Raw genomic sequence first — 22,266 nt, forward strand, 5'->3', positions numbered from 1 at the left:
ACACCAGTGAGCTTTAGATTCTGTTAAGTAACCACTAAGGTTACTTAATACATAAAGAAATAAAGGGTAGAACTTCCAAATTAGTAGAGGGGAAAAACAGAATAAATGAGGAAAACAAATCCCCAAAAGTCCAAAATACAGAGAAGGCAGAAAAGGAATGAAAAAAAGAAGGGAGAAAGGAAAAGAAGGAACAAAAATGGGACAAATAGGAAGAACCAAAGAAACCCCAAATATATCAGTCACTACGATCATTGTAAATTTAACAAATTACCTAAGTGAAAGACAAAGATTGTCATGTTGAATAAAACAATCGAAAACCCAAAAATCAAAATCCAGAGCAGGAAGGAGAGGAGAGGCACCGAGGGGCTGAGCAACACGAGTACTGAGCAGGGGAGCTGGGCACGGACTCAGGCCACCTGGCCGAGAGCCTTTATTCTTCTCCAGGACGCTACGTACTGTCTTTAAAAAATGGTACAACGGAAAATTAACATACGAGTCTACTGAAATATCAACCGTGAAGTCTTTTAAATGATGTTTTTTTTTAAAAAAATGAAAATATCGAGGCCTCCTAATCTTTCAAATTATAGAGGACACTTACATATTGCATATTAAAATCCAATCCAATACTTCGTTTTCCTTCAAAACGGTACAGTAGATATCTACAAACTTAATTTTTCATGGAAAACAACTGCAAACAGCCTTGTTTTTAATGGTCCTTAGGATCTTTTTAAAAACTAGAATATTCAGATCTAGTCCCAATTGCATCTAGACTGAATTTTACTTTACATTCTAAAAAATATTCTTAGTCCTTGAAGTTATCAGAGACTATCTATGACTTGAATAAAACAGTGCGTGTTTTAAGGTAAATGCTTGCTACGTAACTCAGACTGTGGTTTTTCCTAAAACCACAGAACCAAGACTGTGCAGAAAAGATACAATTATCCTAAAGTCTCAGGTTAACATCTTCAAGAATCAAGACGATGGAGGAAAAGGTACCTGGTGAAAGGCATCGGGATTCCCAGCATTAAAAAGTGAGGGCAATTTTTCTTCTAATCCTCGTACTATTTCTGGCCAGACAGAATTCACCAAAAAATCATATCCGGGAACAGTATTGCCTTTTTCACTGTAAGATAAGAGGAAAATTTCAGTCAAATACACCAGAATCTTCTACTTCCAAAAAGCAAAATTCCACTGTGGTGCTTTTATTAAAATAAAAGTTCCTCAGGCTAAAATTTATTTCAACCTTTTTAAAAAAACGGTATCTGTCAATTAGTTTGTTCTTAGACCCAAACTTCTATTTCACTCCTTGATCTCATTCTCACCTTGAACCTGACACATCCTCTGTGTCCTGACTCCTACATCTATCTATCAAGTAGTAAGCAAGCTGGGGTCAAGGGTAATGGAAAACTACATCGACTTAACTTGGCACAATTTTCTCCCCTAAAATGGGCTACCATGTTTATACTCTGTCTTGAAAAAGAAGCAGTTTAATACCACAGGAAAAGCAGTCTTTGTGGGACTTCCCTGGTGGCGCAGTGGTTAAGAATCCGCCTGCCAATGCAGGAGACGCGGGTGCGAGCCCTGGTCCAGGAAGATCCCACACGCCGTGGAGCAACTAAGCCCGTGCGCCACAGCACCTGAGCCTGCGCTCTAGAGCCCACGAGCCACAACTACCGAGCCTGTGCGCCGCAACTACTGAAGCCCGCGCGCCTAGAGCCCGTGCTCGGCAACAAGAGAAGCCACCTCAATGAGAAGCCCGCGCACCGCAACAAAGAGTAGCCCCCGCTTGCCGCAACTAGAGAAAGCCCACACGCAGTAACAAAGCCCGAACGCAGACAAAAATAAATAAATTTTTTTAAAAAAAGAAGAATTATGTTACGTCTACTCTGCCTGTGCTCTGTAAATGGAACAATAATGCCTACAGGACAGCACATATATTTAAAAAAAAAAGAAAAGCAGTCTTGTATTCAACCTTAACACCACTCAACTCTAAAGCACTATAAATCACGCTAATTGCCCAATTACTAACAACTTCAGCTATCCCTAAGATTACCCTCAGTTCTAAAGTTCTCTGACTATTTTACGTAAAATCTCGATCACAAATCTTAATACAAAAAACTGATAACGGTAATGTTTTTTGTGTGTTTTTTGCGTGTGCATGCTTTATTCTGCATTTTTAGCCAAAAGGCTGGACTCTGGGTTTCTAATTCACAAACGTAGATGACAGACAACACTGAGATAAAAGCATGCACTTGGGAGCCAGAGTACGTGAGTTCAAATCTTGGGTCATTTACCTTCTCTGTGTTTTGGTTTCTTCATCTTCAAAACAGGGATGATAATGATACGTACCTCACAGGGTCATTATATGGATTAATATTTGTAAAGCATTTAGGATGGTGCCTAGCATACAATGAGTGCTATGTTAATAGTGGTTAAATACACAAGTACATAAACAAAAAAAGCAGGTTCCTTAAGTTTCTCTTGAACTTAAAGACCTGTAAGTAGCTTTAAGCAACACCATCTCACTGATCGGCCCACTTTGACTGCTCCGTTATTGATATGCTCTATATTAAGATAACTGTCTTTAAAACTGATCATCCATGCAATATACGGTCTCATTTTTTTAGTAAAACGGGGAGTTGTGTAGCTAAGTGGGGATAACAAATTGGCATTTAACATTCTGATAAGTATTAAAAATAAACAGTAAAAAGTTTTCATAATTTTCCTGCTTAGCAGAAACTATCAAGACAAATAGCTTATTCAGCTTTACTGTTCAGAAAGAGCTATCAGATAATCTCATTCTATAATAGGTAGGAATTGATGAGAAATTACTGGTGGGATTGGAGGAGGGTCCAGGAGGGAAAGAAGATGCCTGTGTCCCACATACCCAATTCCATGTATCATATCATATACTTTTAATCATAATAAGAAGTAGCTCTATTAAGGTATCGGAAGAAAGAAGGAACAGAATTGAAGATTTTAAAATACAAATGCACATAATCTGAACAACACTGAAGGACAAGATCGCCTCATTCCCAAAGTAAATGTCTAACTAAAGCCCCGAAGAGAAAACTTAAATCTGTGAGATCAACAGTTAGAAAAGCTAACCCACATTCTTCGGAAGATAAATCTTGAACGTCGCTGGTGTCCCCAGCTCTAAAGGGCACCTGGAGGCAGAAGCTGAGCAAGGGAAGGTGAGGAGTGGCGGGACGACGGGGCCTCAAGCAAATGCAGATGGCCCACCAAGGTGCAGTTTAGATTCCTCAGATTTCTGAGGCGTCTGCATGAATTCTGCCACACTGAAAACCATGGAAAAGGGCGCGTGAGGCTCTGTAACTTGACAGTTCAGGACCAAGACTAGGCCTGTCAAATCTAACGACTGGTTGTTTCATAACTGTGGCTTCTTTCAATTTACCCCATGACTTCTATTAAATTCTTACCCCAAATCCAAATCCAACTAAATCTTCATGGTTACTAAGCAAAAGTGGCAAAACAAGGCTTCATCTGAAATCGTGTACTGGAAATAGGGTACTTCACAAGTCAAGCAGCGTATTTGTTCCCCAGATTTTTTTTTCTTTTCAAAGAACAAAAATTCAAGACCAAATATAATGTTCACTCCATGAAGACAGGGACCTCATTTGCCTTTCTAATGCTGTAAATAGGTTAAGTCTTTCATCCTGCAAACACTGGGTAGTTACTGCCTTCAAGACACTGTGCCAGGAGGGAGGTGTGGGCCGTGCGGGAGGGGAGCACACTGTTGAGATGGAAAAAGTGAGAGTGACGTGCAATGGCCTGCAGAGAACAGGATTAAAGGTAGACATCAGGGTAAAAGATGGTCTCTTGAAGGAAGTGGCATCTGAGCTGGGGCTTCACGTGGAGTGACAGGTCAACAAAAAGAGGGATCAGGAAAGGCGGAGGGGACTCCGAGGAAAAACACAGACCCGCCTAGCGTGTGCTGGGGTGGGCAAGTGCAGCTGTGTGCTGGAAAACTGCAGGGCGAGGGTACCACAGAGCAGAGTGCCCCACCCAAGGACCACCGGGGCCAGAGCACAAGGGGCCTTGTGTGCTGATCAAGAAGCCTGCATTTTCCACAATGAGCAATAGGAAGCCACTAAAGACTTAGGAAGACAGGGCATGAATCTCAGCACTGTGGGTAAATGTGCCAGCAGAGGGGCAGACTGAGACACGCGAGCAGGTGGGGAAAACCTGTTACTGTGGACAGAGAAATGACAAAGGCCTGGACCAGGACAGTGGCAGTGGTGGAAGGCAGTGGGGTATTTACAAAACAGAACTGAAAACCATGGAAATCAGACAAAAGGAGGGAAAACTGAAGATGACTTTAACCACAATTAACATCTTATAAAACTTGTTGAATTAAACTGAATTGATATTTATTAACAGATTATGACATTAGGATAATGGAAGGAAACCAACTTTTATTTCAAACCTAGTTTAGGGAACTGACAGTGTAGGAAAGGGCAAAGCATGGGCTGTGGATTCAAGAGAGACACACCATTCTCCTCCGTTCCACCCACTACAGTTTCCTTCTCTGTAAGACGAGGCTAATGGCCCCTGCCCAGCTCAGAGCACTGTGCTCACACACAGACAGGAAAGGGCATCTGAACCCGGTCCACACGAGACAGCAAGAACCAGCAGGGCACGAGCGGCTCCCAGGCGCAGCCCCGGGCCGCGGGAGCTCTGAGAACAGCTGCTCAGACTACCTTGAGGTGGCTCCTCCCGTGACCTCTCGAAGGAGGCGGCAGTGGTGGGGAACGAACTCCAGGAGCTTCCTGTACATGAGCTGAAGATCACTCGGATGAGCATCGGCAATCTGCTCTACAATCACCTAGTAAAAGGAGCATCATTTTTAAAAAAGACAAGTATGAGTTACATACCACAGGGAAAAGAACAAAGAAAACCTGCAAAGTGTGTTTCCTCTCGCCCCCCTCCTCCCCAGCTGACATGTTTCCTAACAGCAACAGCCTCACTCAGAGCTAGTTCCAGGATTCGGGTGCATAGCTCTGACCTGGGGGAGACACAGGCTGGGTGCCAGAGACTGGCCTGAAGCTGAAAAGCCAGACACATTCGCCTGTTTCCCTCCTGAGCTTGAAAACGAAATAAAACGATGATTTCCCATGACAACAGCTCCTTGCTGTCTTGACCGTGGCCTTTTCTTCTAAATACCATTATTCAGATTAGGGGAAGCTTTGAGACAGAGAAAGACGGAAGGGAGTATATTTTATTTTACTTTATTATTATTTTATCTTTTGTGTTAAGGTTGAGAATCAAGAGGCGAATGACAAACATACGAATTTAAATAAAATTAAAATGTGGCCACAGTTTATTTAATATGCCACTGAAACATCAAACGTTTCTTTAATTTAGCACATTAGGTTCAGTTCAATGAAAAACAAAGGCATAAATTAGTAACCATTTTCACTTAGTGATAAAGAAACAGTGTAGGTAATTTGTCTTTTTCACTCCTATAGAGGACAGCTGTGAAATACAACAGGATACAAACAGAGGAAGATGACAGATCATTTATTTTTAGTAATCCTAATGAAAGCTGACTGGACTACTGAAATTAATCCTTAAGTTTCATTTTTATCAATGACATTCAATTTTCCCCATTTATAAATGGGAGACTTTCACCCCAAAGTCATGGTGAGTAGGGCTTTGTACTTACTGGACAGAAAGAGCGTCCACACTGATGTGGCACTGAAGAAAGTCTGCAAACACTGAGGACGGGCCTGTGACTTCCACCAGTTTGAACCAGACAAAGCTGCCATTTTTGCGCGTCGGAAAATGCTGAGTATTGGCAACTTCACATGGTACAATCTGTAATATATTCTGGCTGCTCAAAGGCAGAACGTGCTTACTTCCCAAATTTTAACTGTGTCCTCGTAGGTGAAGGACACTGGATAGCCAAGTTCTGGATTTAAGGTATTACGCTGCTAATTTGCCTATGAAAGCCCTTCATCTGTGAACATTCCCTCCCTCCCACCTTCCTGGCCCACACACTCCTCAGCAGTCTGTGAAGACAGCCCTCCACGCAGACCTTCCACGCTCAGGGCTCTTGGCCCGCTGTCCCACCACGAGGCACTTGAGCTGCGGTGCTGGCATCTGCTTTACTTGTTCCATTCTACCCACCAGACCAGTAGTTGAAAGATTCGTTTTAAAAACTTTATTGGCAAATAATCTACATAGCATAAAACTGACCTAAAAATGTTGATACACACCTTCTCCCTAGGGAAGACCTGCCCCCTACTAAATTAAGATAATCCCTGGGCTACAGCATCACTAGAAAATACGAGAGAGGGTGCCTGACTCCTGCACGCTGGCTGTAACCACCAGGGACCAACCTTTTCTTACAGCTGATGCTGCAGTAACTATGAGACTCTTCACAGAAGGACCTCTGATCCACCCTCACGCCCAGTGAAGCATCCGGGACACAGCAGACGCTCTCTGAACGCCTGCCGAATGGAGGCCTGGGGATGCACAAACCTCATCCACGTATGGTTTCACCAGGACTTGACCAACTAGCGCCTCCGCGTCCCGCGCCTTGTCGATCGTGGCGTAAGTCCGTAAGCAGTGCCGGATCACATCGACACTGGAAGTCCGCAGGCCTTCCAGAAGGAGGCCTTCCAGTGACTGCTGTAACATGGCCGTAATGCCAGCTATACGCTGCAAGAAAAGCAGGTAAGAAAGCAGCTGGAACAATTTCTAAAGACTCAAATATATACATAACAAATCTCTGGCGGCACTAGAAGAGAATATGTGTAAAATTAAAATATTAACATTTTCTGGAGCGTAACAATGAATCTTTCCTCCACCCCACATCTCTTTATAAGTAAATCTTTGCTATATCAAAGGAGGACTTAGACAGAATTGCAGAATGAGAAAAAAAGTTATTTTCCTCTTAAGCTACAGAGTCAATCTGACAAACATCATGAATCTAAAGCCCAGTCGAGAGTTGCGGATAAATTAACTCTGACTACATCATACGGTGTGTCAAGTTACATGAAGTTTAGAATTAATTTTACCCTTATAATTCGGAGAATATGCCTGTGTCTTCACAAAAAATCTACAATGTGTGATACTTAGGGGGCAGGGGTCCAAAAAACAAAAACTGAAGGAAAAAATTCAAAGCTAGTTTCAGAATCCCGCAGATCAACAGTTATCACAGGCATGACAGGCATGCCTTGGAGACACTGCGAGTGTGGCTCCAGGCCACAGTAAATCGAGCAGGACCACAATGAAGCGGGGCACTGGGATTTCCTGGTCTCTCAGTGCACGTAAGAGAAATGTTTACACCATACTGCAGTACGTTGTCTGCAATAGCATTATGTCTAAAAAGACAATTAAAAAATATTTTATTGCTAAAAGATGTTAATCATAATCTGAGCCTTCAGTGAGCTGTAATCATTTTGCTGGTGGAGGGTTTGAAATACTGTGAAAATTGCCAGAATGTGATACAAAGACATGAAGTGAGCAAATGCTGCTGGAATGGCACTGGTAGGCTGACAGATTTGCTTGATGCAGAGCTGCCATAAACCTTCAATTTGTTAAAAAAACAAAACAAAACAAAAACATATCTGTGAAGTGCAATAAAGTGAAGGGCAATAAAATGAGGTATGCCTGTATCAGGTAAAACCAAAATTATTTAGCAAATTCCTAAATACCAAAGTGTGGAAATCTAAAACAACACTTACTGGTCTTATTTTGTCCAAAAGAGGCATGCCTTTGCTTTGAACAGCATGAAACTGTAACTGGTTAAATTCTGTGGCAATTCTCTCCAAAATCTGTCCAGTCAGAAGTGGGCTAGTAGAGACAATTAGAGGAATTTAACTGCTGAAGGTTTTACGTTTCCGAGAGAACACATCACATGGCCAGCAATGCTGATGCTTTAGCCCCACTGTGTTTCCCACAGCCCCCGTTACAAGGTAGCAGCTAGAGCACCCTTCCTGCCATCAGCTTTCACAAGTCACATGCACAGCATGTTCTAGGACAGTGGGCAACTACTTCAGTATAAGCCACTGACGCTGCCTGGCCGCAGCCACAGGGTCCAAGCAAGAAGCAGGAGCTGCACCAGGCCACTGTGGGTGTGACGGGTGTTTCCACCTCCTCCCCCAGGCTCTCCTGTCCATGGCCTTCTTCATCTTTAACCTCCCTTCCCTCTCTTGCCCTATCCTATTATTTACACCTGAATCCCCTTCTACTGCTCTGTCTCACTCTCTCTTCCTCTAAAATACCTCCAGTACTTCTAAAATACCAAACACTGCTGTCTCCTTGATAAAATAAAAGCGGCCCTCTAGCGGCAATACATCAAGTAAGTCAGAAGAGCTCTACATTTTCATGTACCAAAGAGGTGAAAGAGCAGTCGACCTGTATTCTCTGGGTCCTAGTGGAAGGACATTCATTGTGTATCTGCCACAAGTGTAATAAATGCACTTCTTTCCTCTAAAATACACTGCAACAATACCACTCAAAAGGAAGCTGAACAGCAAAAGAAGAAAAATGTAAAGGCACTGAAGCGTCTGCTGGGCTTCTCTTGAGGCATCCTGTATCTAATGGTGACCTATCAGTGAGTGAGGGGAAAAAGTCCACATCACAAGGAAATGAAATGCTGTCCATTTCAGGTCTATCCAGTCCTGGATCTGTAGCATTCAAACTAGTTTAGGGCTTCCCTGGTGGCGCAGTGGTTGAGAGTCCACCTGCCAATGCAAGGGACACGGGTTCGTGGCCCAGTCCGGGAAGATCCCACATGCCGCGGAGCGGCTGGGCCCGTGAGCCATGGCCGCTGAGCCTGCGCGTCCGGAGCCTGTGCTCCGCAACGGGAGAGGCCACAACAGTGAGAGGCCTGCGTACCGCAAAAAAAAAAAAAAAAAAAAAAAAACACACACACAAAAAACTAGTTTAGAGGGAGAGCAATTCCCCTGCAAGACCAACCCAAAAGGTTAATCCCTCTTTCCTGAGTAACCTAGTGTGGATCTATTAATTATAAATTATCTAAACGTTTCTTGTACTAAGAAGCATGCTGTAGTTACCATTCACTTACATTGCCCTGGTTTTCCTCTCTCTACAGCTCAAAGTTGCTGATCTGAATTTTAAAAAGTACTCAAAGGTGATTCTGAGCAAGAAACAGCATAATATCTATTACATTGAAGATGGAACATTGAGGGACTTCCCTGGCGGTCCAGCAGTTAAGACTCTGCGCTTCCACTGCAGGGGGCCACAGTTCGATCCCTGGTTGGGGAACTGAGATACCACATGCCATGCGGTGCGGCCAAAAAGGAGAAAAAAAAAAAAAAAGATGGAACATCGCAAAGGAATAGTATCATAGAAAAAGACATCAGTGAGGAAGGGAGTAGGAACGGACCCAAGTGGAAAGAAAACAGGGAGGCAGGTATGGTGGATGTCGAGTGCAGACAAGTTGGCAGGAGCTGCCAATGCTGCTGAGGGTGAGAGAGACGCGGAGCAGCTCAAGACAAACGGCTCCACCGGACGGGTCAGAAGGGACGGGTCAGAAAGGACGGCAGCGGAGACCCTGGCCAGCGGAGGTAAGGGCAGGAGCGCGAGGACGGGGGGGCTGAAGGGACAGAGACAGCAAGTGCTGACCACTTGTTTGTACATCTTGATTATGAAAGGAAGTAGAGACCCAGGGCAGGAGAATCACTTCCTTTTTGGATGCCGCATTCCTCAATCTATACAACGAGAGATATGGAGCGTACTGCCTTTAAGGTGCTCCCAAATCTAACATTTTGATCCCTAAAATTAAGAAATCCAACATGCCTTTATCGTGTGGTAAGACTTTGGTATAGGTATATTCAATTTGGCTTTGGTTGGCTTTGCAGCAGATTATCCAATATTACTCAGGGAAGAATGTTACGGCTGTCCACGCGACTTTAGGAGAAGCTCTTGTCAGACCCAAATTAGATGTGTGAAGGCCTACGACATGCCGGGTGCGGGCTGCCGAGCTGTCAGACAGCCCTGCCAGCGGAGTTCCTATTAGCCTTACGCTGCCCATGACACAGGGAGCTGAGGTGCCATGACTCAGGCTGCCCAATGGTAGACGCAGCACAAACTTGTGCTCCTCCCAAGGCACCACGGTGCTGGTGTGACCTACTCATTTTCTGAGCCACTCATCCACCTGGCTGATTTAGAATTCACACTAGGAAGGTAGTAAGACGGTCACAGCGTAACAAAGGAAATGGTCATTTTTTTCTAACTTCACAAGGTTTCTTTCCCTTGTTTATAAATTTTAACTAAATGTGTCCTGTACTGTTTCTTAACGCTACAATGCTAGTGCAAGATACATGAATGGTGATACTCTGGGCATGTCTACATAAATTTATGAAAGATAAAAGCCATTCCAAACCTGGAAGGTCAAAGGATTTTGCCAGTGCTTACATAAGGCGATTCCAAAGATAAAAATCTTCCACTGAAAGCACACTCCTCTGACTCCCTGTAAGGTGATGTGTTGGAACAGTGGTCCATCACCACAAAGGTTTTAGAAGGATGTATTATAAACTTGACCATCTCATGCCCTCCACTTTTCATAAGCTACGTTCAAAAACACTGAGCCATAGACTTGCCTTTTCTTCTTTATCAGAAATGCGTTTTAACTAAAAAAAAAAAGTAGCCTGGGTGTGAAGTACTAATTTATGTGATATTTAGTGAAAAATACTTACCTGCTTGCTTCTAGTGCAGATGTTTCTTTAGAATGTTGAGAATTTAAGATTTTTTCAATTTTCTCAACTGATCGAATAACCTGTATAAGCCTCAACACACATATCTATAAAAATAAAAATGAAGCCAAAAAGAAGTTATCATGATGTTTAATCTTAATTATCTTATTTTCCCTTTCTAAATGCAGGGAAATACAAAGCCAAAAGTCACCTTAAAGTGTGTGGAGCACTCTACAGTTTGAATACTTCTACATAACACTGAGTTCCCAAGAACGTAAAACTTAATGTTAGCTGCCCAGAAGAAGCGTATTTCAATATTCTATTACAAGTTAATAGTTAAAAAAAAAAAAAACTAGACTTCTTTTGTTTTCTCATTTCCTGCATTTTTATTTCTTCTTTCTTTTCCCCATCTTAAATGAACCCCTGTATAGGCACTACATTTATTTTCTTATGACCCTTTTCTCATGTTTTAATTTTAGTTTCCGATCATCTTTATCCTATTTACATGTATACGACACAATTATATGCCTAAGCGTCAATTCATTAAAGACATTATTACACAATAAATATTATCGAAGAGGTTGAGGAATATTATAAAAACTCTCATCCTTAAAAGAAAGTCATTCGTTAAACAAACAGTTACTAGAACCTACTGTACAGCACAGGGAACTCTACTCAATGCTCTGTGGTGACCTAAATGGGAAGGAAATCGAAAGAAGATGGATATATGTATAACTAATTCACTCTGCTGCACAGCAGAAACTAACACTACACTGTAAAGCAACTACACTCCAATAAAAATTAATTTAAAAAAAAGACAAAAAAAAAATTAAACAAATAGTTCCTGAGCACCTATTGTGCACCAGACATTCTTCTAGACAGTGAGGACATGGGTGAATAAAACAGGCAAAAATTCCCTGCTCTCACAAAGCTTACAATCTTTTCTAGAAAGGCACTGCATTCTTGAAATCTTTGGACCAAAGCTGATATTTAAAGGAGAATTAAACAGAAGGTTTCAAAATAGGCTTCTTTCCCTTGAGATTTTGAAAAATATGCTAATAAATTTAGAAAACACTGACCGAGCACCAGGCTAGAATCAGAAGACTCAAATGCTAATCCTAACTCTGCCATTACATCCTTAAAGCCAGATAATAAAATTAAAACACAGGACCAGTAAAATGTAAAAGCAGTGCATGCAGAGGTACAGTTAACAAGTGGAAACAAAAGAAGAAATAAACGTGGCAGAATGAGAGCAACACACTAGTTTTTCAACCTGCAGTAGAACACTGGAAGAGTTGGTCTTAGAAAGCCCACTTACTCCCTAATGTCTAAAATTTTAATATTTTCTTTATAGGGGTGCTGAGAAATTAGTTATATGCCTGTTAAACTGTAAAGTGTTTCACGGATACCAGTTATTACTGTTTCTTCTTTTGGAAAAATTGAGGAATGTTAATTTTGTGACCACTTGGGTACATCTAAAATTCTGTCTTACTATTTCAAACAGTTGACATGACATTATAAGTGTAAGTGTATATAGATACATAGAAAAAGGCTTTGAGAAAAACCACTTTCATAGTACTGAAAAGTGTGAGAAGACATGAGGGAAGGGCTTTTAGCTGGCATGAAGCATAAGAAATCTACAGTTTTCTTTAAAAGTTTTAATGCCGTCATGAATAAATTAGCGCACGAGAAGAATACGCGATTTTCTTTGTCTTTTTCTTCTATTAGTTACTTTAGCACACCTCTCTTATTAACAGGACCTTAATCAGCCCAGGAGTGAGAAGACCTGGGCTTCAGCTCTGGCTCGACCCCTCGCGAACTTTGCTGAACACTGATGCCTAAAAATAAGGAGAGACCCCACACTTCCTCTCTGCCAAGGTACCAAGAGAAATAAATCAGACCACATGCGCGGAAGTGCCGTTAACTCCAAGGTGCTACCATGAAGCCATGTGCAACCTACCTTTTTTTTCCTAATGTCCTCTTGTTTAGACATTCGTTCATCTACTGCCCGAATTCCTTCACTGACAGATGACCTAAGACTCTTTAAAAGAATAAAGAAAACATACAGCAGAAACTGTTTTGTGACATTACGAAACTTACACATTTAATTAAATTCCACAGAACTTAATTTTATCTTCGGGCCGGTATTATGCAGATATTGACAAAAATACATAATATCAGATACAACTGCTGTCGAGGGCACTCATGGTTTGGGGGCAAAATGACATATAAAGCCAAGGTTATGGAGGATTAACGGCCGAAGGAATAATAATACATGTACCGTCAATGTCGTTCAAGAAATCATCTGAATCAAAGGAGAGTCTGGCACAGGGGATGGGACTTGAGTCTGACCCTGAGAACCTGTGGAAGCTGACGATGGTGGAGAGGAGGTTATCAGAAGACACAGGTGGGAAGACACAACTGACGGCGCACACTCAGGGTGGGTGAGGCATGCACCCGGGTGCACTGCAGGCTTCATTTTGCAGAGGAGTAGAAATAAACAGGGAGGGGCTGATTTAGGAGGACGTTAGATTCTACACATTTTAGGGAACTAGAGAATCCCGAAGCACTGATATTTCCTGATGAAATGCTGTTTGGGGGATGGCAGGAATCAAGAAGTAAGGAACAGAATGGCCAGGAAAAGCCAGAGGTCATAGGTGGAGAAACATGTCCAGAAGCTAATAAATTAAGCCAAGTATGAAGAATTGAGGCCAAAACGAAGGTAATGGAAACGATCAGAATAAACTAGATAAATCACAAAAGTTTTATAGAGAGGTGAATTCATTCATTCAATAAACATTATGAAATGTCTATTAAATGTCAGCTACCGTGGTAGCCAGTGAGGCTACAATGATGAATTAGACAGAAACAGTCTTATCCCTCAATGATCGTAGAATCTCAGAGCAGCGTCGTGAGTTGAGGTCAAAAAGGCAGGTGAGGTCTGTGGCTGGTGAGGAGAAAGGTGGCTATAAAGACAGCTGCAGAATAAGGGAGGCGACGTGGTACTGGCAGGTGGCAGGGCTGGACTAGAGCCCGGAGGCGTGAGAGCAACCCAGGAAGTTCAAAGCACAGGTCAGCAGAGCGGAGAGAGCGCACAGAGAAGAGTGGGAGGTTACCACAGGCTGAGGCCCAGGAGACGCCAGCCACGAGGCTAGGAGGTGAGGGAGCACCGAGGAGGAGGCAGGAGAGCCACGCAGAAGCTGCCGCGCAGCCCAGCAGCGGGCCACAAACCCCTTTCCTTCCACTCCAAGGAAAAGCACTGTAATGAGCTTTTGTAAAATTCAAAAACATACACTTTCAAACACATCTGCTAGTTCAAGGCACAGCTCAACACTTATCTGTCTTATGAAGTCTTCCCCGCCTACCCCTCCCCTCCTCGGGACTTCTCAGCTCTGACACTCCCATTACCCTGCACTTCCTTCAGTTCTCTCCAGGCAGGGCCTCTTTACCTACGTTACCTATTGAGAGCCTCGCACGTGCCAGGCGCGGTCTCGGGGGCAAGGTGCATGAGGCCACTTGGTCTGGCGTGGTCCAGTGGTGACACACACAGGAAGCGATGGTGCAGTGCATCACAACTAAGGGACAATGGAGGTCGGGGTGCCTAGCACAGACGAGTGGGTGAGGGGAGGGCAGGCCACACGGTCTCCTGTCAGAGGTGATGCCAAAACTCCCGCTCCACTGTTCATCCAGATGGGGTCGCTGTCCTCAAGGCTTACAGGCAGACACTCCCATTCCCACGGGAGAGAGTTTCTCCCAGAAACTAGGCGTTACATGATATTTATATTATCCTTCAGTTACATACAGGGGTTGAACAGCTTTTGTAGACTGGTCCAGGAACCTAACCACATGTAAAACACTGTCTGGGAAAACACTTGTAAAATTACAAATTTTAAACTATACGTCAGCCAGTTCTAAGTTGGAGACCACTTACAGATGGGGGAGGTGGTATTAACAAGTTAAATTTTGAAATACCCTTCTTTTCCGCCCTGACATTTAAAAGTGTCTACTCTTCGACGATCTGTCGTCTTCAAACCAAACACGTTTTCAGTCTGTAATATCACATGCAAAAAGTAGAGAATCATTTTCACCAGTTTTGAAGGTGAGTACTATAATCATGGACCATTAAACCACCACCACAACAACCTAACACATTAAAGGAGTTCTTCTTGGAGAAGGCAAACGAGCGTAACGTGCTTTATACATATAGACTGTTTACCGGCACCTGGGGACTTACCAGAACCTCTTCCCGTAACTGTCCCAAAGGCACAGAAAGCTGGCTGAGGGCTCTGTCCATGCCAACCTAAAGGCAAAATCACGTTGGCACAAGCACGTCAGAGTCAGGAGTGACAGTGAAGCTTCTGTTTAACGAGCAAAGCAGTACTAGACTTAGGTTATTCTTTCCGTACAATCACATATTGCTAATAACTAGATAAATAACAGAAATGCTATCTTACCACAAATATTGCTCACAGAAAGTGAAAAAATCTGTTGATATACATGAAACTATGCAAATAGGCAAAGTCGTAATAAATCAAAGATTCCTCGTGTACAGTTTGCCTCTGGATGAAATTTTAAATGAATTAAAAAAACTTTAACAGGAAAAATCGCTATCTCTGTACTTATGATGTTCAGCCAGCTGATGTGGAAGTCTGATGAGCTATATCTCTCCTAAGTATTATCAGAGCCTTTGAGAAAAATACAAATTAAATAGAATGGAAATAAAATTTTCAGGGTTTCTAATCCTACTGGAACATTTATCTTACTGGTGTACTTCCCAAAAGCAAACACAGCTCGTGATTCTTAATGCTTCCTGAAATTCCCATGGAGATGGCGACTTTCTATACTTCTTTGGATAAACAGATTTAACAAAAAATAAAGTATGAACAAGAAGACTTTTCCCAGTATTGAAACTCAAGCATTTCTGAACAACTTTTCCAAGTAACTGATGCGCTTCTCACAAGCCATTCCTATGTTTTTATAAAACCAGGCCACCTAAAGGTCAATATTGGCCAACGCTTCCTCAACCTATGTCTGGCTAGCACAGTGCCTGAAAGTAAATTAAGCACTTCCTTAAGAACAGTTGGTATCTGCTCTAGCAAATTAGTCTAAACCAGTGAGATTTCGTGGTAATCACTTAGCAACTAACAAAAACAACCACTCTTGAGATGGTTATCCTTTACTATTCACTACTTCTTAATAAGTCATTCAAAATATAATCAAACTAAACTCAAAACAAAAAATGTGTATCAAGAACGTTTAGTTCTTTTATTAATAAGATTAGTAATCTCTCCAAGTTTCTGGGGGAAAAATCAACTAAAAGGTTTCTAAAAACACTCAGCACTTTTAAGAATAAACATGAGTGAGAAAGAGAGTGTGCAGTACGTATGTAAATACACTGACTGGTAGGAACTCTGGATTTAAAGTTTACCAGGTTCGTTGACAGGTTGACGAAGTCTGCATAGTCCTTGTTGATGAGCTCGACCATGGCCGTTTTAAGCAGCTTATAGTAGAGCTCCAGGTCATCTCTCAGTGCTTCCAGCTGGACCCGCTTCCGACAGTCGGACACAAAGTGATCGACATCGAAGTCTTCCTGAAAATAAAACCAGAAAAAAGAATTACTGCAACGATATCACATTTTACACACAGAAATAAAAGGAGAGAAAGAATAAGAGATAAACGCCATTCTACTCATTTGAAAGGCTACTGCCGTTGGGAGAAAGTCCTTTTCAGTACACGTGACATAAAGGTGCTTGTGCACTATCAAGGCGCCAAGAGGGTGGCCCCTGACCAAGAGCATTCTCTCCTGTCGCCTACATTCTACAAGGGATTTAATTTTTTTTAACTACACATGTTAAATAGGCTCCTCACAAAACAGAAATTGCTCCTTTTCCCTTAGTTTTAAAAGTAACAAATGTTCACTGTGAAACTTTCAACCAACAAAGAAATACAGCCATCCCGCAGCACCCACGGGGGCCTGGTTCCAGGACCCCCTAGGACACCAAAATCTGGGGATGCCCAAGTCCCTAACATAAAATGGCGCAGTATTTGCGTATACTTTAAATCATCTCTAGATTACATAATACCTAATAAGATGTAAATGTTATGCAGATAATTGTAAATACAATGTTAATACTATGTAAATAGTTGCTAACTCAGCAAATTCAAGTTTTGCATTTTGAAACTTTCTGGAATTTTTTTTCCCAAATATTTCTGATGCATGGTTGGTCGAATCCACAGATGTGGAACCCAAGGAGAAGGAGGGTGGGCTATAATGACACAAAAGACAGACAGTAAAAAAAAAAAAAAATCACTCAGTCCTGATGCTCTACAGATACGCACTATTAATGTTTTTCTCACTGTTTAACATCATGATTCACATCCTTCCAGAATTTTTTTGACTTTCTCTTTAAAATATAAATTATATTTTAAATTGAGATACAGTTGACATATAACATTATATGGCTTTTAGGTGCACAACATAATGATTCCACATTTGTATCTATTATAAAATGATCACCACAGTAAGTCTAGTTAAAATCCATCACACACCATTACACATTTCCTTTTCTCGCTATGAGAACTTTTAAGATTACAAAGTGAAAAAAGCTAATCTGGAAAGGGTATATCCTATAGGATTCCAACTATATGGCATTCTGGAAAAGGCAAGACTATGGACGCAGTAAAAAGATGAGCGGCTGCCTGGGGTCGGAGGGAGAAAAGGATGGACAGGCAGAGCACAGAGGGGCTTTAGGGCTATTACACACAACACTGTGACTGTACATACAGGTCACTATCCATTGTCAAAACTCATAGAATGTACAACACCAGGAATGAATCTTAATGTAAATTATGCACTTTGGGTGATAATAATTGTACCAACTCTCCGCTGCCTAGGATTTGTTGCTGTTGCTGCTTATCGTAGTTGTTATTGTTTAATGGCTTTTCTAAACAGACTGAAAAAAAAAAAGGTTCACTCCCTTCAACTTTCAAATACACAACACGGTATTAACTACAGTCACCATGCTGTACACCACATGCCCAGGCTTACTTACCTAATTAACTGCAAGTCTGTACCATCTGCCCCCCTTCGCCCATTTTGCCCACTCCCCACCGGCTGCCTCTGGTAACCACCCATGTGAACAGTACCTGTGGGTCCATTTTTTCTTGCTTTGCTTTTTAGATCCCACACGCAAGTGAGACCATGACCATCTTTTCTCTAACTTATGTCACTGAGCACTAATGCCCTCAAGGTCCATCCACGTTGCCACCACAGAGGGCAAGAGTTCTTTCTTTTTCGTGGCTGAATAACATCCCAGTGTGTGTATCAGTTTCTTTATCCATTCATCCATCCATGGACACTTAGGCTGCTTCCACGTCTTGACTATTGCAGATAATACTGCAATGAACACTGGGGACCTACAAGCGTAAACCTCACTGGCCACCAGAGCCAGGTGACCTAAGAGGTGTCCCCAGGCAGCAGCTGCAAAAATCAGGGCGCCAGACCAAGTACACACGTTCCTTTCCAGGAGATACTGTTGAGCGGAGCAAGGAGAGAGAGAGCACAGCCCAGATGTGGGCGAAGTTAGAAGCCTGCCCCTCAGGCCGATGCTTTAAGATAAACAAGCCTCTTTCACAGCAAGTCTGGGCCCTTTTCAGTTGCTGTGTCTGTGTCAGGCCCTGGGGAGGGTAAGTTCATGCTGCCCCTTCAAGAACTGTTTCTCAGGTCACTGTAGCCTCATGGGTCTTCCAGATGCCAGCTCCATCGACTTTCAAAGCTAGATGTTTTGGGGGCTCATCTCCCAGGTGCAAGTCTTGAAAGTAGGGGTGCCAGGGGTGGGGTTCACACCCTTCGCTCCTCGGGGAGCAGCCTGGGATGGGAGTTCCCCGATTGTGGGTCACCACACTGGCGGAGGGGTGTATGGTGAGACTGTGTCTCAGCCTCTCCTACCCACTCTGATGTGGGTTTTTTCTTGTTTGCCAGATGTGCAGGAGTTGCTCAGCTAGTTTTGGGGGGTTTTCTCAGAGGAGGTTGTTCCATTAAGTAGCTGTCGATTTCGTGTGTCCATGCGAGGAGGTGAGTTCAGGATCCTCCTACGTCACCATCTTCAGCGAAACCCCAGACCTCTTCCTGTGTTCACACACACACACTCTTAATAAGCCTTTTCTAAGCTACTTTTCCCCATATAGAGATATAACTCCCATGTCTTTCCATAATACATATAAACTTGTACTGACATTTTATATGGATGTGAGTATTCCACTGAACAGATGTTCAGAATCTTTCAAAACCAACTTCCAAGTACTGGTCTCACAGGTTCGCTATGCCATCTCCCTTTGTAACATTCTGATGCCCCTGGTAGGCAGACATGCATACAGCCAGCAGGTTACTGTCCATTGCACCTATGACTCTGCTACTAGCTGAGCTGTTTAGTCATCAAGAATCAGATGTGATGATTCCCGAACTTGTTAAGGTCACTTGTACTTATCATCAAAATTACAGAATTTTATTAAACATTATATAAACCAACAAAATATAAGTGCAAGAAGATAACTGTTCTCATGAAAACTATGATGCTCTGTGAAGACCCGATGCTGAGAAATTGATAAGACAATTTTTCCTCAATTATGTATCACATGACCATGAACCAGGTAGGGCAGCTGGAAGGAGGGTCATACAAATCCTGAAGGATTCTATACCAGATTCTTTGCAGATGCCTTAGGGTTCTCACCGACTTAAAGGACAATCTAGAAATCGAATCAGCAGACGAATTTTCAGAGAGAAGAGCTTGGCGCCACATCAATGGAGAATAAATGTACACATGTATGAGTGAAAATAGAACGTTAAGGACTCAAGCACCATCCCTCGAGTACTTGTAAAAACTGACTTTCTTAATTAATCACCCAGACACCTGCTCTGATAGTGTCAGATACGAGGACTTCTTACCAAACTGTAATTTCACAGCCACTGAGTGAAAACCATCTGCTTCTTTACCTAGAGCCAGAATTAGCCCAGACATCTTGCTGCTTGAGAGGACCCCAGGTAACACCTTATATTCATAGTTACACAGCAATCGCAGCAAGAACGTGTGGGCAGGCCTCAGCCTGACATCCTGGCCTTGCTATTAACCAGCTGTATGACTGTGCAGAGCACTCTGCTTGCCTCAGGTACATAATCTTTGAAGGTATGAAATTCAGATGGATGAAGTTCAGGTGTGAACTTCATGGTGACATTCTAAATCATATAACTCAACTCTCACAAACAAATGCTATTAGGTAACATTAGCGCTCAACTTGCCATTTATATATTTGTTCTTAAACAAGCGTTGCATTGCACAAGACTAAATTACTTAGAACATCTGTGAATACTGGATTAGGAAGCTTTTGCTATGACAGCAAACAACCCCAAACTCAGTGGTATGTAACAACAGCCACATTTCATTTCTCAGAAATAGTTTTACTTTACACTGTAGATTTCCTAAACATTTAAAAAGAAAGAACTTAAAACCCATACATTTATAGTCAACTGATTTCTTACAAGGGCGCTAAGACCATTCAATGGGGAAAGAAGAGTCTCTTCAACAACTGACGTTAAGACAAGAGAATATCTACACGGAAGAGAATGAATTTGGACACCAACCTCACACCATAAACGAAAATTTAAGTCAAGATAGATCAAAAGACTTCAACAGAAGAGCTAAAACTATAAAACTCTTAGAAGAAAACAGGTGAAAGTCCGTGTGACCTTGAATTAGACAGTCATTTCTTAGATATGACACAAAAAGCATCAAGATAATAGAAAAATTGAACGCGATCAAAATAAGAACTTTTATGTGTCAAAAGACACTATTAAAAAAGTGAAAAGACAACCCACTGAATTGGAGAAAATATCTGCAAGTCATATATGTGATGAGGGTCTAATATCCAGAATATACAAAAACTCTTACAACTCAACAATAAAAAGACAAACAACCCAATTAAAAAATGAGCGAAGGATCTGAACAGACACTTCTCCAAAGAAGACACACAAATGGCCAAAAAGCGCAGAAGGAAGTAACAACAACTGGACCATTTGGCTGTAATGTGGAAGAGTGTGACAGGACAGACTAGAGGCAGCAGGGTCAAGGGGAAGAGACCAAAGCAAGCGTGTTTGAAAGCCAGTGGGGAGAGTGCAGGAGGGCCTGGGCTCCAAGCACGGGCGGAAGGAAGGAAGGAAGGAAAACCCCTCTACGTAACAGGCGAGGAGGAGAAAGAGAACGGGCACAAATACAAGAATGAGCCGTCATCGTCAGCAAGATGAAGGAGTTCCCATTCGATGGCACTATTTTTGCTATAAAACAGGAAGCGAAGTCGTACGCTGGGCTAGAAGGGGAAAGCTACGATTCCAATAGCACTCCTAGGTAAAGGGATCTAATTTATCTCTGTTAGCAGGCCGCTTTCTCTCCCTGATACCAAGATCTTAGGTCCTATTTCATCTGATAGCTGGCTATCAACGCGCGCTAAAGATTTCTGCAAGGTGACGAAGCTAACGGTATGATGTCACCACCACCTCTGCCCCAAGTGATTCTTCCATCTGCCACTCCTGTCTTTTGATCACCTCCATCTTCCACAAATCTGTCCCCTCCTCTTTCTCATTAGATTTCACAAGGACCACTGAAATAACTTTTTAGTAGTCTCTTTTTTTTCTGTGTTCAGAAAGGTAGTTTGCTATTTATTAAGAATTTATTAAATACTTTCCTAAAGGTCTGAGGTACCACTAAGACACTGAGTTAGGACTGAAACACATGTGCAAGAACGGTCCATATCAAAATATTAGCTCATCAGTTCAAATCCAACACAATTTTCCCTTGAGCTGGAACCCGATATCCACCTGAAGGAACCAGTGGCACAGCGCCCTCTAACGCTGCTCCAATGCAACAGACATGCCCACATCATCTGCTTTAACCGTGAAGGCAGCTCATGGAGCACAAGGCCCTCGGTGTAGCACACAGGGCCCCGTCCAACTTGCAACCCTCCCAGCTGCCCTCCTACCTTTGCGGTCTCACTCCTGGCCAGCCTTCCAGCCTCTCTGGACTAGGTCCAGTTTCTCAGCACACACGGTGGTCTTCCTGTGACCATACTCAACAGCCCAAACCATATCTTATGTACCCTTGTACTATCCCGTCTAGACTGCTGGTTGACACAAAGCAGGTGATCAATGAATGACTGTTTATTAAGTGAGCAACTGCTACCACTGTCCTAACAGGCCCTCGTCATGTCTGGCAGACTAATGACACAGTTTCCAACCCAACGACTGGATTTCAAGTAATCTCAACTCTCCTAATGCAAATAGGATATTCCCTAACTTTCCCACAGGAACAAATTACAAAATGTGCTGAATGAGACATAGAGGTAGAAATATAACCCCGACAGCAAGCTCTCCACCCACCATTTCTGCCATGGAACTAAAACTTATAAAATGTCTCTTTGAAGGAAACACAAATTGCAAATAACCTTTATCTCCAGGTCTCACCTAGAAAATCAACATTTAACACAGGAGAGCTGTCCTAGGTATTTTTCTTCTACATGTGAAGTGGTCACA

General features: G+C 42.5%; 1 protein-coding gene across 9 annotated transcripts in view; it reads right to left on the reverse strand.

Moving 5' to 3' along the window:
• Positions 1-22,266, reverse strand: part of COG2 (component of oligomeric golgi complex 2) — a 43,140-nt gene that overhangs the window by 18,350 nt on the left and 2,524 nt on the right. For 7 of the 9 annotated variants that reach the window (XR_012326682.1, XR_004522648.2, XR_012326681.1 and 4 more), the window contains exons 2-9: positions 16,117-16,278; positions 14,923-14,988; positions 12,649-12,729; positions 10,692-10,795; positions 7,713-7,821; positions 6,505-6,684; positions 4,722-4,846; positions 997-1,123 (exon numbers count right to left, since the gene is read on the reverse strand). Coding sequence is in view for 6 of the 9 variants with exons in the window: in XM_033842564.2 (XP_033698455.1) it covers positions 997-1,123; positions 4,722-4,846; positions 6,505-6,684; positions 7,713-7,821; positions 10,692-10,795; positions 12,649-12,729; positions 14,923-14,988; positions 16,117-16,278 (954 nt within the window). In the remaining 3 variants the exon portion in view is untranslated. Of the gene's footprint in view, positions 1-996; positions 1,124-4,721; positions 4,847-6,504; positions 6,685-7,712; positions 7,822-10,691; positions 10,796-12,648; positions 12,730-12,969; positions 14,989-16,116; positions 16,279-22,266 lie in introns of those variants that run through there. The other 2 variants (XM_033842566.2, XM_033842565.2) reach the window with 2 other exon arrangements.

The sequence above is a fragment of the Tursiops truncatus genome, chromosome 16 (genome assembly GCF_011762595.2).
Source record: "Tursiops truncatus isolate mTurTru1 chromosome 16, mTurTru1.mat.Y, whole genome shotgun sequence".
NCBI lineage: Eukaryota > Metazoa > Chordata > Mammalia > Artiodactyla > Delphinidae > Tursiops > Tursiops truncatus.